The sequence below is a fragment of the Formica exsecta genome, unplaced genomic scaffold (assembly GCF_003651465.1).
Source record: "Formica exsecta isolate Colony F162 unplaced genomic scaffold, ASM365146v1 scaffold122, whole genome shotgun sequence".
In the NCBI taxonomy this organism is placed as follows: domain Eukaryota; kingdom Metazoa; phylum Arthropoda; class Insecta; order Hymenoptera; family Formicidae; genus Formica; species Formica exsecta.
This window is the reverse complement of record NW_021848556.1, coordinates 622,224-637,384: the sequence shown is the minus strand read 5'-3', so window position 1 is coordinate 637,384 and position 15,161 is coordinate 622,224. Positions and strand designations below refer to the sequence as shown.

Genomic DNA, 15,161 nt, shown 5'->3' with positions numbered 1-15,161 from the left:
AAACAGATAAAATTAACTAATAAAATTTAATATAGGGTCGAGAAGAAAGAATAGATATCGATAGACTTTTTGTACAAATTACTTTTTTTTTATTTCTCGTAATAATTTCATCGGAATGACAATGCGATGTGTAAGAAATATTAGAAAAGTACAATAGCCCGTTTGTATAAAATATGATTTTTACATAAATATATAAGATCGGTAAGACCATTGCGTATGTGTGTGCTTCGGCAATGTTTGCTGTAACGCATCATGCAACACCACCGATGCCAATCTTGCCTGTTATATCGAAAATAACGAATATGCCCGCGCGTGCAACTGTCTCTCGATATAAAAAAACCACATCCTTCGGCGAGGAGACGACAATTCCGTGCGGTCTTTTGAGTTAGGCCTCCCCGTCTCGCGCAAAGTAAAATTTCTAACTCGCCATATTTATTAAAAATTTTCTTTCCCACGAGTTTCTCTCTAGCTGAGCAGCCGGATTTAGACAACGCTTTGTAGGTGTAATATTCACCGTATATTTAGCAACAAGAAGAATAGATGCAATAAGAGAGAAAAGGGGCAAGTTAGAAAAAGCTTCGAGCGAGACAAGGACTTACAGTTACTTAGATCCGCTCTCTCGTCCGATTGTTGTCGAATTATCTCTCGGGGCAGTTTAGTACCGAGATAGGATAGAGGCAGTAAAGCGGTATCATTATCGGCTACCCGATTCGACGTTGGACGTTTTGGATCGAGAGTTTTCTGATCTCTCGCCAGAAGGAAAATACGCCGATAACGACGCTAGGATAAGTATAATCATAGCATTACGATACTAATACAGTGCTTCGCATTCGCGCTTTTTTTTTCCTTGGCAATGTACGAATAATTGTTATAAAATGTCACGGATATAGAAAATGGAAGAAACGACGAGTGGCGCCGTCCCCGTTCCTTTCCTTCGTTCCTTTTCATAAGCGGCAGCTTCTCTAAGCGGCTATCTTTTCGGCGTCGATCGCTGAAAACATCGCGAATAACATTGTCTCGGTAAATAACGTGCGTCTAATTTCGGACGGACTTGATAATCGAGAACGAGTAACGTACCTTCTTTGGTAGGGAGGGGGTTCTTCTCGAGGGTTTCCGCGTGCTTCAATTTCGCCGGATCGAAGTTTTCGATACCGGAGATCAGCTGTTGCTTCCCCTTTTCTTGCTGGATAGCTGCAACGAGTGAAATAAAATTTCTTATTAGTTTACAATAATTTTTATTTTATTATTCTATAATAAATTCCAAGTTAACAATTTTAAACAAATAACATGCCAAACTTCAGCATAGTTATTCCACCAAGAAATAATAATAAAGCAAAATATGTGTATATATATAATACATATATCGTAAAACAAACATTTAAAAAAATATATTAAACAGAAAATTCTATCAAAAATTGGCGTTTCTTGATTTATTTTACCTCCATTATAAAATGAATAATAAAAATAGAACGGAACAGAAAGCTGGTCCGCTTTAAAACTAATCTCTGCTTTGGAAGATTAGCAATTCACGATTTCTCAATATCATTTGACGGAGTTCATTTATTCTGTACATAAGCCAATTTATAAAAACCTGACTTATACTGTACCATCTTTATCGGGTAGCGGATTTTTCTCCTGGGTCTCGGTATGCTTCAGACTCGCGGTGTCGAACTTCTCGATACCGGCAATCAGCGTTTGCTGGGTCTTCTCCGCGGCAACGTCTGGAAGTGGGACGATCGATCTCAGAAACGGCAATGGATAATAATTACACGTAAGTAGAATCGAGAAGCGTGTCACCTTGTCTTGATATAGATTTACTATATCCAGTTGGTGGCCTAGTTTCGAATACGATTAGCGAGGAATAAATTCAAAAAATTATTGTCGCGATTTATACGCCGCGCAATCGACGAGCGCAACGCGATCAATCAATGACTAGTACCGTTCGTTGTCCTTTCTTTATAAGGCGCTTGTCTATTAATGCTTCACGCAGATAAAATCTATGCACTTCCACACATACGAGACAAAATTACGTTTTATATTTGAATTCAAATTAAAATCTCCATGGAAATTAAAATTTTCTAGTAAATTTTAAATATATATAATTAATAAGCAAATTATCAATTTATGTTTTTGAATTTATTCTCTTTAATATTGTTTAACTTACTGCTACATTGTGATATATGAAATATCTTAGAACACCTGAATTTAATTTTCATTTCATTCTAATAATTAATTTTAATTTCAATTTAATTTTTTTCTCCAACTGTATTTATATTTTAATTTACATTAGAGATGTGTAATTTATAGAAAGTCTTGAAAATTTATAGTGGCTTTATAATTCAAAATTTTTCAATTTTGCGATATTTTAGTTGAGAAAATATTAATTTCAAATCGAATCAAGGAATTCGTATAAAATAAAAGAAGGAATCTATTGTAGAAAGATGTACATACAGAGTTACTCTTTCTTGCATAAGTTACTTTTTAAATATCTATTCTCTTATAAAATTATGTAGCAAAAAGTTAATGACAAAGAAAAAAAAAACAAGCAAAATGACCCGTAAAATACCATCACCAAAGCCATCACAGTTCCCTTCATTGCCGCTGTTTTATTTTAAAGTAAAGCTTTATGCGACCAATCATGTTCCGAAAATCAAAAGCGGTAGTTGTCCCTTTTCACAGCGCTACCGTGAAATGACTAAGGGAATAAGACTGGAAATCGAGAAGCGGCGTCCCAGAAGCTCCATCGGTATTAAGGAGCAATACCTTTGGCATTAGGCAATACCATCTTCTCTTTTGTATCGGCATGCTTCAACTGATCTGCCTTAAATGTCTCCAGGCCATGTATCAACTCAGAGTGCTGCCGCTCCTGTCGTACGTCTACGTCAGCAATTCACACATTTTTATAGCAGCTGCAGTCGTTTTTATCGAAGCTCCGCTCGCGCTTCAATATTTCCTCGCGCCCCGCATTTAGCGCTAAACGTATGAGTCTTGATCCGATTATGAGTTTTACTTGAATAAAGAGATAAAGATTGAAAGTTTTTATTTCAATTGGAAGTCGCCGCGCGTACACGTTTAGCGCTAAATGTATTTAAGGGCAGATATGGACCTAAATGAAGACTCGTGCATAGATTTTGAAATATATTAATATGAACATAATTCCACATGAAAAATTTTTGTTATTATAAAAATGATATAGAACATAAAGAATTTGTGCGCAATATACACAGAAAAATAATTTGATGAAATATCAAAACCAAACACACATTAACACATATTAACACATCAAGTTATATATCAATTAATCAAATATATTAATTGTGAAATTAATAGAGAGTGCAAATGCAAAAGTCAAACACAATCATTAAACTTTGTATACATTATGAGCAAAATGTAAAAGTAAGATGACACTAATGGAAATTAATTTCGAGTAGAGTTGATCGAAATGTATTTTTACGCACCTTCAGCGGAAGGTAAAACGTTCTTCTCGGCAGTAGCGGCTTTTTTCATACAGCCGTGATTGAAACCTTCCAGCTCGCTTTTCAGGTCTAGGGCTACTTTGGGCAGGTCTTTCAACGATGGACTCGACATTTTTCAACCTTGTACTTCTTGATCTGTAAGACAGAAATATTGTAAGGTCAATCACCTCTTCGTCGAACGGACACGTCTTGAATAAATCGAACTTGTAAATCTAGGCAATGGCAGTCCTTTAATATTCACGTGGATATTTTATTAATTCACATTTTGTATGTTCTATAAGCGTGTAACGATCATTTTATTACTTCAAATTTCTTGACAAATTTAAGATTCAAACTGTGTTAAAAAATGTTAATGCGCAAATAATCAATCGTTATAATCCGAAGTATGTTGTCGATTAATATCGATTAGTATGCAATGCAAATACCGGATATGGACGATCTCTCTCTCTCTTTCTCTCTCTCTCACTCTCATCTTTCTTCTTAAAATATTTTCTACAACGCGTGACAAAAAAATAATAAAAATTTAATCATCTTTCTAAAGTGACACATTTTTTTTTTAAATTTCTTGTGCTATTATCATGATTCGAATTCCGATTAAATTATAATTATCATAATAAAAGAAAGCAAGTATGTGGTCATCACTGATATGCAATTTTGTAATCTTTAGAAAAATTTTAGAGAATTTTGTGTATTAATGTTTGAGTTATCTCACATTCTTGTCCCTATATATGATAATAATGTGAAAGAACGGTGACACAGCAAGCATTAGGAATGCCTTCATCTTCGGGTTTGGCATTTTTGGGTCGGACATATCATGTCCAGACATTCATGCATCATGACTCTGTTGGTTCTGAAAGAATTGGCAACGTTATTCTTGAATAGGAGATGAAAAAAGTTATGCTAACTTTATATTATAAATCATTTTAATAGCTCAAATAGCTGTCAAACTATTCTTTATAAAAATTTTGATTCGTCTCAGAACCGACAGTCTAGACACGATGTGCGAAAATGTCGAACCCGGAAGTGAAGGCACGCCTTCTGCACGAGCACCTGCTTGTATCAATTTAGCGTCCTGGAGAACAGTGAATAACGGAACGTGCATATCGCGCAAGTTATTAAACATACGAAAATAATTTCCATATAAGGTGAATATATAGGCAAGAGAGAAAGAGACGCGCCATTTCCAATCGTCAGCGAACATGTGGCAGTTTCTTTCGTCGAACCGCACCACCAGCAATCTGCGCTGACAACAGCGGTTGCTATTGAATACCAACGAAGCTGTTACAAATGAAGCTATCGACAGCGACGTCGGAATTGCACATCGCATTGTCGCGATAGCGCAAATGCAGCGGAACTTTATTTGCAAATATTTTCTCGACTGACAATGAGATTTCGTTGATGCAAGACTTTAATTGAAAAATAAAGAGAGATATAAAATATGTAGATAAAATATATAGATAAATAATATACGCGAATTTTTTAATCTTGAAGATCTGTACACTTTTTAAGATTCATACTTTAGAATTTTATAATTTTGTTCCGAGTATACCAAATGAATATCGTATCTTCGCAAGTCTCAGACGCACACTTCTCTCTCTTTAATAAAATAAAAAAGATAACATTTAATTCTATGTTAAATTTAAAAAATATTATATAATTACATTAGAAGTAAAATACATATTAATAAAATTAATAACGGATTCTCTCAGATATTAAATTATAAATTGTGTGTGCGTGCGAAAAGCAGAAAGAAAAAAGGCAAGAAAGGAATGCATTGATAATGATTTAGAAAATTATGTGAAAAATCCGATTCATCTGCTAAAATTAAAAGCGTAATGTTTGACCGACGACTGACGTTTATGTGTCACGCAGCGGAAACAGCGGTGGTTCATTGCTTCCGGTCTCCGTTTCCTTCTAATACATTTCGTTTCTTGTCACATTTCCCTCGCAAATACAGCAACTTCGTCGGCGTAAAGTTGCTAAAGTCGTGATCGTTAAAACAAAAAAAAAATACTTCTCAGATAATTTCTCAAATGTGAAAATTAAATAATTAATTATAGTCTACTTATGATCGAGACAGTAACGCGATCATTATATGGCAACGCGTTAAGGTACAACGTTTAATTCAGTGAATAATAAAGTCTTCGATAATAATCTTTGCGCATTTTCGTATTTATGTCAGTAGGAGAATCCAATATCTCTAATCTTTTACTTCGTGCTACACGTGTAAGATATTACGCTACAGCTGATTTCGTCCCCGCCTATCATTCGTTATTTACGATAATGACGTATCGAGAGAGGGACTCTGATAAATATGCTCTACGACAATATCCTTCCTTCTTTTCGCCGTAGAACACGATCGTAATTTCACAAAATATTACATCGTATATTAAAATTAAATTACACCTACAAATAAGTATATATTTTGTCGCAAATACATTCAGTAATTTAGTAATTAAAAAAATTCTTTTTTCAAATAAAAAAAAGATAATTCTCAGAAATATTATAAATAAAACAATTTTTTACACGATTCGCATATCATTTCGAACAAGTTTTCCTCTTTCTGCGCAAAGAGAGAATTCGATCCCCCGGCAACATCGGATCAAACATTGCTCCGATGTGAATAATTGATAGTTGCGGCACGAAATCGACGTCGCGTCGTCGCGTCTGTGGATTGTGTACACTTATACATCCGTATGTACACGTCTTGTGTATCGAAACCCCAGTATTGGCGACGCGTTTATGCATTAAACTGTCAATGACTCATTCTCGTCGAGTACCCCCTTTCTCCCAACGCGCTCCTCGTCAGCGTTCGCGATCGCGCGCGTTCAGGCAGACTTAAAACTTCATCTGATTCAACGTAAAAAAATGTAAAAAAAAAAAAAGAACGCAATACTAATTATACGTACGTGGGCGATCGGTATCAATCGACGTTTCACTCCCACGTGTTTTTTTTCTAATAACAACGTTTTGCGTTTTGTGATGAAATCGATCTCTATGCGTGCGCGTTGCACGCGTAGCGAATGCATTTTCCGACAATAAGACAGATTAACGTTCCATTATTCATATCCATTGCAACATCAATTACATTATTTCATGATTTATTACGTAAGTTGTATTAATTACATAATTTAATCACGCGTAAAAAAAAAAAAAAAAAAAAAAAAAAAAAAAAAAAAAAGATTATTTATCCATGTTTGTGCGTACAAAGTATGAAATGTTCCTCTTTATCGTGTTATATAATATATTATTTGTGGATCACAAGAACTCGTCGGAAAGCAAATAACGATACGGCATCAAATTTGCTCATGCGCGAGCAAATTCTCAGGTAAGAATAAAAGATATGCAGAGTAAGAAAAGGTCTGCATTCCACGTGGGTGAAGTCACGTAGGAGGACTACACTCGGATATTACTAACCGGCATTATCAGTACGCAGCATTAATTATGATACACGGTGCAAGGCCGTCGTTTTCACGTGGCTGCATTTTTTTTGCTTTTACAAAACAATGACCATAGAAACGGGAAACAAAGATCGAAAGGATAAACGATATTTTGCAAACAGTAAATCCATCGTTGAAATTTTTATTCGCGTTTTCGAATTATAATAGAATATTAAAAACATACAGGGAAAATTAAAAAGATAAATAAGCGGAATTTCGAGCCTACTCCGAGCTTCGGGCCCACGATACACGGCCCTGGAGAATCGCGAGAGAGGTTTTCGAGAGATACGTTCAAACGGTGGGTCAGCATCGACAAGGCTGTGTGTAGGTCCTTATATGGTAGCCGGTTGTATACGTCTGTATATAGGGAGAGCAGCACGAAGGAGGCCGAATGTATACGCAAGCAGCGGGAGAGTTCGTTGCGCGCGTCCTTTACGTATCTCTGCTTTGCTGATTTTTTTTTTCTTTTCATTTCGCACGCCTGTGTGTGGGTGTATTGAGCATATATGTATGTATAAGACTCGCGTACTCGGCTGTACATAACGGTAAGAGATGATCTCTCGATCGCGATGAAACGTGCCCGGATAAAACTCGATAATTCCCGACTTTCACGGCCAGTTCCCGATAGAAAATGCTCGTGTCGCAAAGCTATTGTCGAGCGATGCGCAAAACAATAAGAAAGCAACCTTGGCAGACGTCAAAACATCGAATGATTTACACCGTTAACTGAGATGAAAAAATTACTTTGAGAATTTTCAGGGGCATGCGTTTACGATTTTCATTTTAAATCAATTTAGATGTAAAGATCTATATCTTTTATTCAGTGTAATAAGTATAATTATATATTTTTGTAATCAATCATTTTGCATATCAATCAATCTGCCAACTTTCAAATGAAATTTTAATCATGTGCTAAGACATTGTAATAAGTAATTTTTAATTAATAAAAGTTATAGACTTTCGACGATAATTTAATATTTTTTCTAATAAAACGTCTCTCTTCTTCTTTCAGCGTCTTTCATTAATTAAGCTTCATTTGAATATTATTGCGGATGTTCGACGCGTTTCGAGATGAAGCAAGGAGAATTACGAGCGCTTTTAATCGGCAAAAAGCGCCGTAACAACGACCGTTAGTTCCGTTTAATTGAACATCCGTGGATCTTAGTCGTGGCCGATTGGAGGACGAGCCTCTTATTGCAAATGAACTTAATGAAGCGCGAGAGCCGTGCCTTCGGTGAAACTCGGATAAATCCCGCGCGATCTTCCCGAGTGGATTCGCGTCTCTCGAGGTGAAAAGCGGGACCTACGAGAAGTTAATAGGAAAACTGGGTTGCCGAGATGCGTTGGCAGAACTCGACGACAGAGACGAGTCATCGAGATAGATTAAGGCTGATCCCAGGATAGATTAAGGCTGATATTTCATACGAATGTGCGTGTCTACAAGATGCAATTTTTAATATTTTATTTAAACGAGAAAACTATGCAAGTATGGCTCTAGGTCAAACGGTAGCATCATTAGCACTCGGCTCGTGAATATTATCCATATTAGAAACTGCGGTATCCGATGATATCTCTCTATTTAGCTTATTTAGCGAATATCTCGAGATGTTTAATCGATACATTTTGTTAACGAATTATTGAATTATTTGTTAGGAAAAATTCTATTTGAAATTACTGAGAGATTTCTTACAACAGAGACTTAAACTAGGATCGAATAAATTAAATACATCTGATTGAACTTGCATCGCACCGTTTTAAAACATTTACAAAATTTATACTTTGCATTTAAGTATTTTCAAATTATCATCAAAGAAGATTTATATTACATTTATGTTAGTGTATAATACGAATTCAAGAATCAGCTGCGTCATTGTCAGTAATATTTCCTCATTGATAGATGAGACTGTACGGGAAATGACAGCAAATAGCTAAGCTAATAGACACGTTGTTGCAGCAAAAGGGCTAAGTTCATCGCTACACTCAAAAAAATGTCTTGCTGATATAGGTAGATTTCTAGGTGTCACAACAAAAATTTATCGCTATTTTTTGTATCTGTTAGAATATTGTCTGTTACATATAGAATTTATAGCAGCAATATTCTAACATCTTCTAGAAAATTTAGGTCCCATTGCCAAATGTTAATCACTGCATTGGATAAATATGAGTTTCGATACTACAGCTAGAACGATCTTTGTGAGAAATATAACTGCCAATTATAACTGCAGCATCGAAAAATTGAGAGAAATTGTTTAAAAGAGCTAGATAGATTGGGCGCGTTATACAAATATGTTAGATGTGAGGATTATATATTCATTTGTTTCTTGCCGCTAATTTTTTCTGTGTACCACAGCCAAACTTTATAACAAGTATGATTGGCCTTAACATGGATAGGCGCCACAGAAAAACATTCTTTCTAAATTTCACAAACAGTTCAGATATAAATTCTGTCTCTGTCACTTAGATTGATTAAATGCGAAACATATGCGATATCACAGTATTTGCTAATCATTTATGTACCTCGGTTAATTTTGCGCACCCAGAAAATTTTTGCTGTAGTTGCAATACCACTTTTTTGAGTGTACGCGATTCAGGCCCCGTCGAGTTGATTTCAGGAGGATTTCGACGGGAAAGATTTCTTCTACGACGACGCATTGTTATCGTGAGTTTGGTCCGCGGAACGAGATCCTACGGTCACTGGCTAACGAGTTCGCGCGGCTGCCAATTAACTTAGGCAATCGCGTCTAATGGTGGCCCTGTTACCATCTCTCTCTCTCTTTCTCGCCACGCGTCCACACGTGCGTAAGCGTGCATAGTCTGTATCGACCAGTGGTAGGCTCCAGCAACGGTGAACACCTACGCGTATACAATGCCCACGTGAAACCGTCGCCTGCATTCGTATTTGTAGCTGGAGAAATGCTTTTTGTGCCGCTGTGGTGACCGTCGCGCTCGCACGCGAGCAACCGCGACTCTCTCTCTCTCTCTCTCTCTTTTCCCCTTTTCTTTGTCAGTCTCTTTCTCTCTCTCTCTCTCTCTTTAGCTCTCTTCCGTGCGACCGTGACGGCTAACGAACCCTGGACGCGCGCGTATCGTATCGAGCGGTGGCGTGTATAGTCAGGGACGTACGTAGGTACCGTTCGAATTGGAATCTCGATATTCGAGTGTCCGGTGTGACAAGGACGATAATCAACGAATTATGTGGACGATTGAAAAAAATTAAAAATTTTCAAAAATCGAACTGAGACAATCGTTGAAATCAATCTTGTTACAGTGAACAATTTTCATAGAGCCTGTTTTAGATGCTGGGAAATTCCAATTCGACGTCTTAAGATTTTTAGCGATAAAGTTAAAACTAAACGTTTCATCGACGTTAATGAGAGTACGCACTCGAGATGCTCTCGAGATATCATATCTAGATATAATTCCGATTTAAAGAACTATTTGCAAATCTTCGACAGTTATTAGCTATTCGTAAGCGTTTGACATATGTGAATTATTAAGCATAAAGTTAAAGAATAAATAATAGTTTCGATATAATATTAGTTATCAACAAATTAAATTAATGTAAATAAAAAATAAATTCATAAAAATACGAAATAAAAATTAATTAATCAATTAAAAGTATTACTTTTGATGGACTTATTTTAATTAACGATCATAATGCTCAAACTTTATATATTAAGACATTTCTGGCGTCGAATATATTAAGCGTGTTGCTTAGCGCTAGCTTCCGGTTAAATCAACGGATCTTCCGTCTATCTCATACGTATTAGAACTATAGTTTGGCAAGAGGCAATGCTGCGTTAAGCTCCTTAACCCGCACTGTAGCTTCCTCAATACGTTCATCCGGCGCGAATTCCAAGTCAATTAAAATCCTACACATGAAATAATTAGTTAATATACTTAAAAAGCTATCTTTCACGAAAATCTAAATTTCATGGAATGAAGAGTATATATATATCATATTATATCGCAATGAACACGTTTTAGCCTACACCGGTGTTTATGCAATCGACTCCGAGAACGCCGATTAATCCGATCTCGTTCGCCGGAAGGCGAGTCTCTTCCGCTTTCTGTTAACATAACGGCGCACACCTAAATACCGTCCCACACGTGCGGTCTTTTATTCGCGATGCATGAATGAGTAGGGCGCGTGTAAATGCACAAATACACGCGCACGAATGCATCGATACCGGGCAATCCCGGGGTTACGCCAAGGGAGCGAACGGCCGGTCTCGGTAGAGGCGGCGGCGGCTGCCGCGGCAGACGGTTTCATCGATTGGCATTGCTGGCATCGCGCCCGGAGGAAAACGGGGGGGTTTATGCGAAACCTCCGCGGAGGTTCTCTCTATCTGTATGCGCTGCGCATCGCGCCGATCCCGTCCCGCTTTTTCATGGTCATGGGTAAGAGGGCGGTTTCCCTTCAACGAGGAGAACAACGAATGTCATGTCCGCGCGATTCGCGATCAGATGAAAATGACATATCGATATTATAATTTACTTGCGTTTCTCTGCCTAGAGCCTCTTCACGTTTGGAGGGATTTTTTAGATGTTTTTTTTTTTATTTTTTTTGTGTTTATAATACTTGCAATTTTTTTCACGAAAATAGATAAAAAATGATCAAGATATTTTTTAATCCAAATTAGCTTATCTCGGCGTATAATTTGCTTTTTATAATAATTCAATATGATTACAGGGAAAAAAAATAAGAGCCTTCAGAGGCGAATGGACAGGGTATACATTCATCAAGTAACATCACTGTCGCGGGAATCAGAAATGGTCTTGAGATCTGGGAGACGCTAATCGTGAGCGAGCGAGCGAGCTGGATAAAACGCGAGTAAAACATAATTTGCGGGCATGAAAGAGCGCGTGCGATTCGCGACGACCGAGTTGCGCTTATACAGAAGCCCCTCGTTTGCCTTGAAACGAACGCTCACGTTCGGGACATGATAAAATGCAAATGCAATCGCTCGACGACAATTCTCCCTTGGGAAAACGCGAAAAGTCGCGCGGAAAATCACGTCGTGATTGAAGCCAACATGAGAGCCGCGCAATTTCCACTCGTAAATTTTTTCCCTTGGAATTAAAAGGAATATGAGATATTAAACGTAATCATAGTTACAATAGCAGTAAATAAGATAAATGTGAAATGTAAAAATATATATTGACTGGCTTTTTATTTATTTATTTAAAAAAAAAAAAATCGAATGATGTGAAATCTTTGCCGAAGAGAAAATTTGAGTATAGGTTGCAAAGTTCTACTGCTAGGAGAATTTCTTCCACGATTGTTTTTGACGGCTACTCTTTAATCATGACGGCATCCTTGCCTTTTCATGCAATTAGTACCGGCATTTTAAATGTCAGAGCGTTTAATAGCGAGTATTGATAATCTTAAGATAAAAATCGTAATCTTCGATATTAAAACAACGATATTTAATACATCCATCATTATCAGTAAAACTGCAAGACTAAAATAAAATCGACATAATTAATTTTTACTTCATTCTTTCGAAGGGCAATATGTGAGCGATATGCGGGAAATGAGCACTAGATCGACGACGACAAGCGAAAGACGTTATATTGTATATGCCTGTTCCACGCGCGCCGTATGCATCTGTCAAAACCACGCCCTTCTCCCCATCATCCTGTCGTCTCGCACTGCATATGAAGGAAGAACGAGGAAGTTCCCTGATAGCTTTTTCACGATCAAAGCGATATCGTGTGAGTATCAAGTGATCGGTTAGATTTAATTATTATTATCAATTTACATGACTAACCAGGCGTGCTAGAAATTAAGCTATTGTATCTTGAGAAGAATCTCTTGGAAAATATAGGAATGTAAAATACGATGAGAAAAAAAAAAAAAAAAATAATAATAATAATAGTAATAAAAAAGAAAAGAATAATGAGATGCGTTTGAATTAAGCGAATTTATACGAACAACGTCGATGGACATTTTTTTTTTTAAGTAAAGTAAATATAAATTTATTTTACATTTGACATTTAAATAAATGTGTGTCTTATCTCGATCGTTCCAAATCGCTCCGATCGAAAATGCTACAAGTTTGTGTAAACAGAATTCGCTCATTAATTCGATCAATTCACATTTATTAATCTTTTCGATCCTCATGTATATGCATAAGTGCAATGAGATTCAATAAAACATACATAAAATATCAATAATAAACGCGTACATTAAAGTCCTTATCGGTGAGTGCGATAAGAATTTCAATTTGTCTGGTATGTAAGAGTTCTCTTGCTCTACATTTCACTGTAATTTTGGAAGCACATGGTAACGAAAATATCATACATGGTAATAAGATAACCGCATCAATAAACTGTTGAATAATTCATTCCCGTTTCGTCCGAGTCTCCGTCATATTCCGCGTAGAACATCATTATCTCGCGACATGATCGCGCGATTATCGAGATGAGAAATCAAGTGCACGTCGTTTCCGTCCTGTGTGAAAGACAGAGAGAGAAGGAGAAAGAGAGACGCCTTTCGACCACACCCCTGAGTTCATTTTCGATCGCGTCGAAAGGCCAATCGATATCTCGGGACGCCGGCCGTGTAATTTTTTTGGAGTACGCAATTATTGGCACGATTAAAATCCATTTCATTGTCGCCTTTCCATTATCATCTCAAAAGCAGAGATCTGTCTAACGATCGAGTACAATTTTCCCATGCCCCAAACACACCAAAGAATGGAACTTGAGATTGCGAATAAACATATGATTCAATTCCGGTTCGGTGTTTATAATGGTGAGACGCGAAATCGGCGATAATTACAACGATCTCTGGGGTAATCTTCTATTATGGATATACATTACATGTAAATTACACGCGAGTAGAGTGTGGCGAATTCGTGATAGCTTCATTCCGATTCGCAAATTCGAAATTCCAATTATCACCGGTAAGAAAAGAGCCATGCAACACGTCCTGCCCCATCGACGTTCAACGGCGACCGATGCCGATCCTAACTTCTCTCCTCAATCTCGTGAATTAACACACGAAAGACAGAACGGAAGGCAAAGAAGGAGCCACTCCGTTGTATCTTTTAAGAAGGCTGAGTGACTAACGTTTCCCGAAGAACACTGGGGAATCCGGGAGATGTCTTTAAAGGACTTTTTAAAATGTTTTGTTTTTAATTATTTACGTGAATCTTTGACCGGCTCGACGTTAATCCGCCATTGGACGTATTGTTGCTGTGGGAAAACGGCGATGTAACGCGGCGATAGCCGCCGAGAGGGGTGCACTGACCTGTCAGTTGAGGCGAGCAAGTTACTAAAGCGCAGGCAGGCAGGCAGGCAGGCGCGGAACACTGTCGAGCAGCAGGCGAGGAAGTTGTTCAAGGGCAAGAACGAGACGGTACACTGACTGGCCAGTTAGTGCTTCTGCGGCATGTAACACCAGGTAACAGCGTCGAGCAGTGCCCGTCGTTCATCCCTCTCCATCCGCAGCGCATCCCCTCTCAGGACGACAGGCCCTCTTCGCCAGGATCGGCGCAACGAGGGGCTTCTCGGGATGCATTTGTGTCTCGTTTTTCATGGCAGGAATTCGCTGAAACAATTAGATTATTAGTAATTTAATAATGCAATTAATTGTAATAATGTAGCAGTGCTATATAAGAGAAAATCTTTTTGGACTTATTCGTATATTTTTAATTTTATTACAAAAATAAAAATTAAATGAGTTAAAGAAAGAATATAATAAAATGAGTTAAAAAAAGAATATAATAAAATTGATTTCTTAATTGACTGTATACGATGAAAGAGCGCGATGTGCCACAAATAGCGAACAGAATATTTAACCAGATAATTAACAAATTTAATATTTATCATAATATCAATTATGCATAGCAACACGTACATATGACGTCTTGCAGGGTCTCGCGAGTGCGAGCGATGTTCCTGAACGGAGCCCCCACCGCTCTCGAATGAGAACCAATCGACGTCTGGCTTCTACTTCCCCAATCTCGCCGATTAATCGCGTTCCCTCTTCCTTCGCATCCGATCGTCTCTCTGACCGTCATTCGGAGGGGTGGCTGACTCACCCTCGGCGACGACTGGGAATTCACGCATAGCCGGCGTCGCGTCGGCGAATTTGACATTGAACGACGGCGTGGCTTTTTCTCGGCGACGATCTTTTTGCGTCGTTCTATCGTCTCTCCCTCTCGTTCCCCAGCTGGGGACAGCTCGCCTCGCGGAGGCAATCTATTCCCAACGCGATGGCGAGAGGGGGAAGAGC

General features: G+C 37.8%; 1 protein-coding gene across 3 annotated transcripts; it reads right to left on the bottom strand.

Annotated features, from left to right (window-relative positions):
* Window positions 1–66: 66 nt before the first annotated feature.
* LOC115244839 (thymosin beta) lies at window positions 67–15,151 on the bottom strand. Of its 3 annotated transcripts, XM_029822839.1 has the most exons (7): window positions 14,784–15,151; window positions 14,175–14,474; window positions 3,459–3,611; window positions 2,764–2,877; window positions 1,608–1,721; window positions 1,078–1,191; window positions 67–991 (listed from the first exon to the last, which is right to left on the bottom strand). In XM_029822839.1, exons 3-7 carry the CDS (start codon window positions 3,586–3,588, stop codon window positions 963–965), a joined length of 501 nt encoding a protein of 166 aa, XP_029678699.1. In that variant the 5' UTR covers window positions 3,589–3,611; window positions 14,175–14,474; window positions 14,784–15,151; the 3' UTR covers window positions 67–962. The 3 variants fall into 3 exon arrangements, with proteins under 3 accessions (XP_029678699.1, XP_029678706.1, XP_029678703.1); XM_029822846.1 differs by lacking the exon at window positions 2,764–2,877 and having other exon boundaries at window positions 14,784–15,147; XM_029822843.1 differs by lacking the exons at window positions 14,175–14,474; window positions 14,784–15,151 and adding an exon at window positions 14,071–14,095.
* Between the last annotated feature and the right edge of the window lie 10 nt (window positions 15,152–15,161).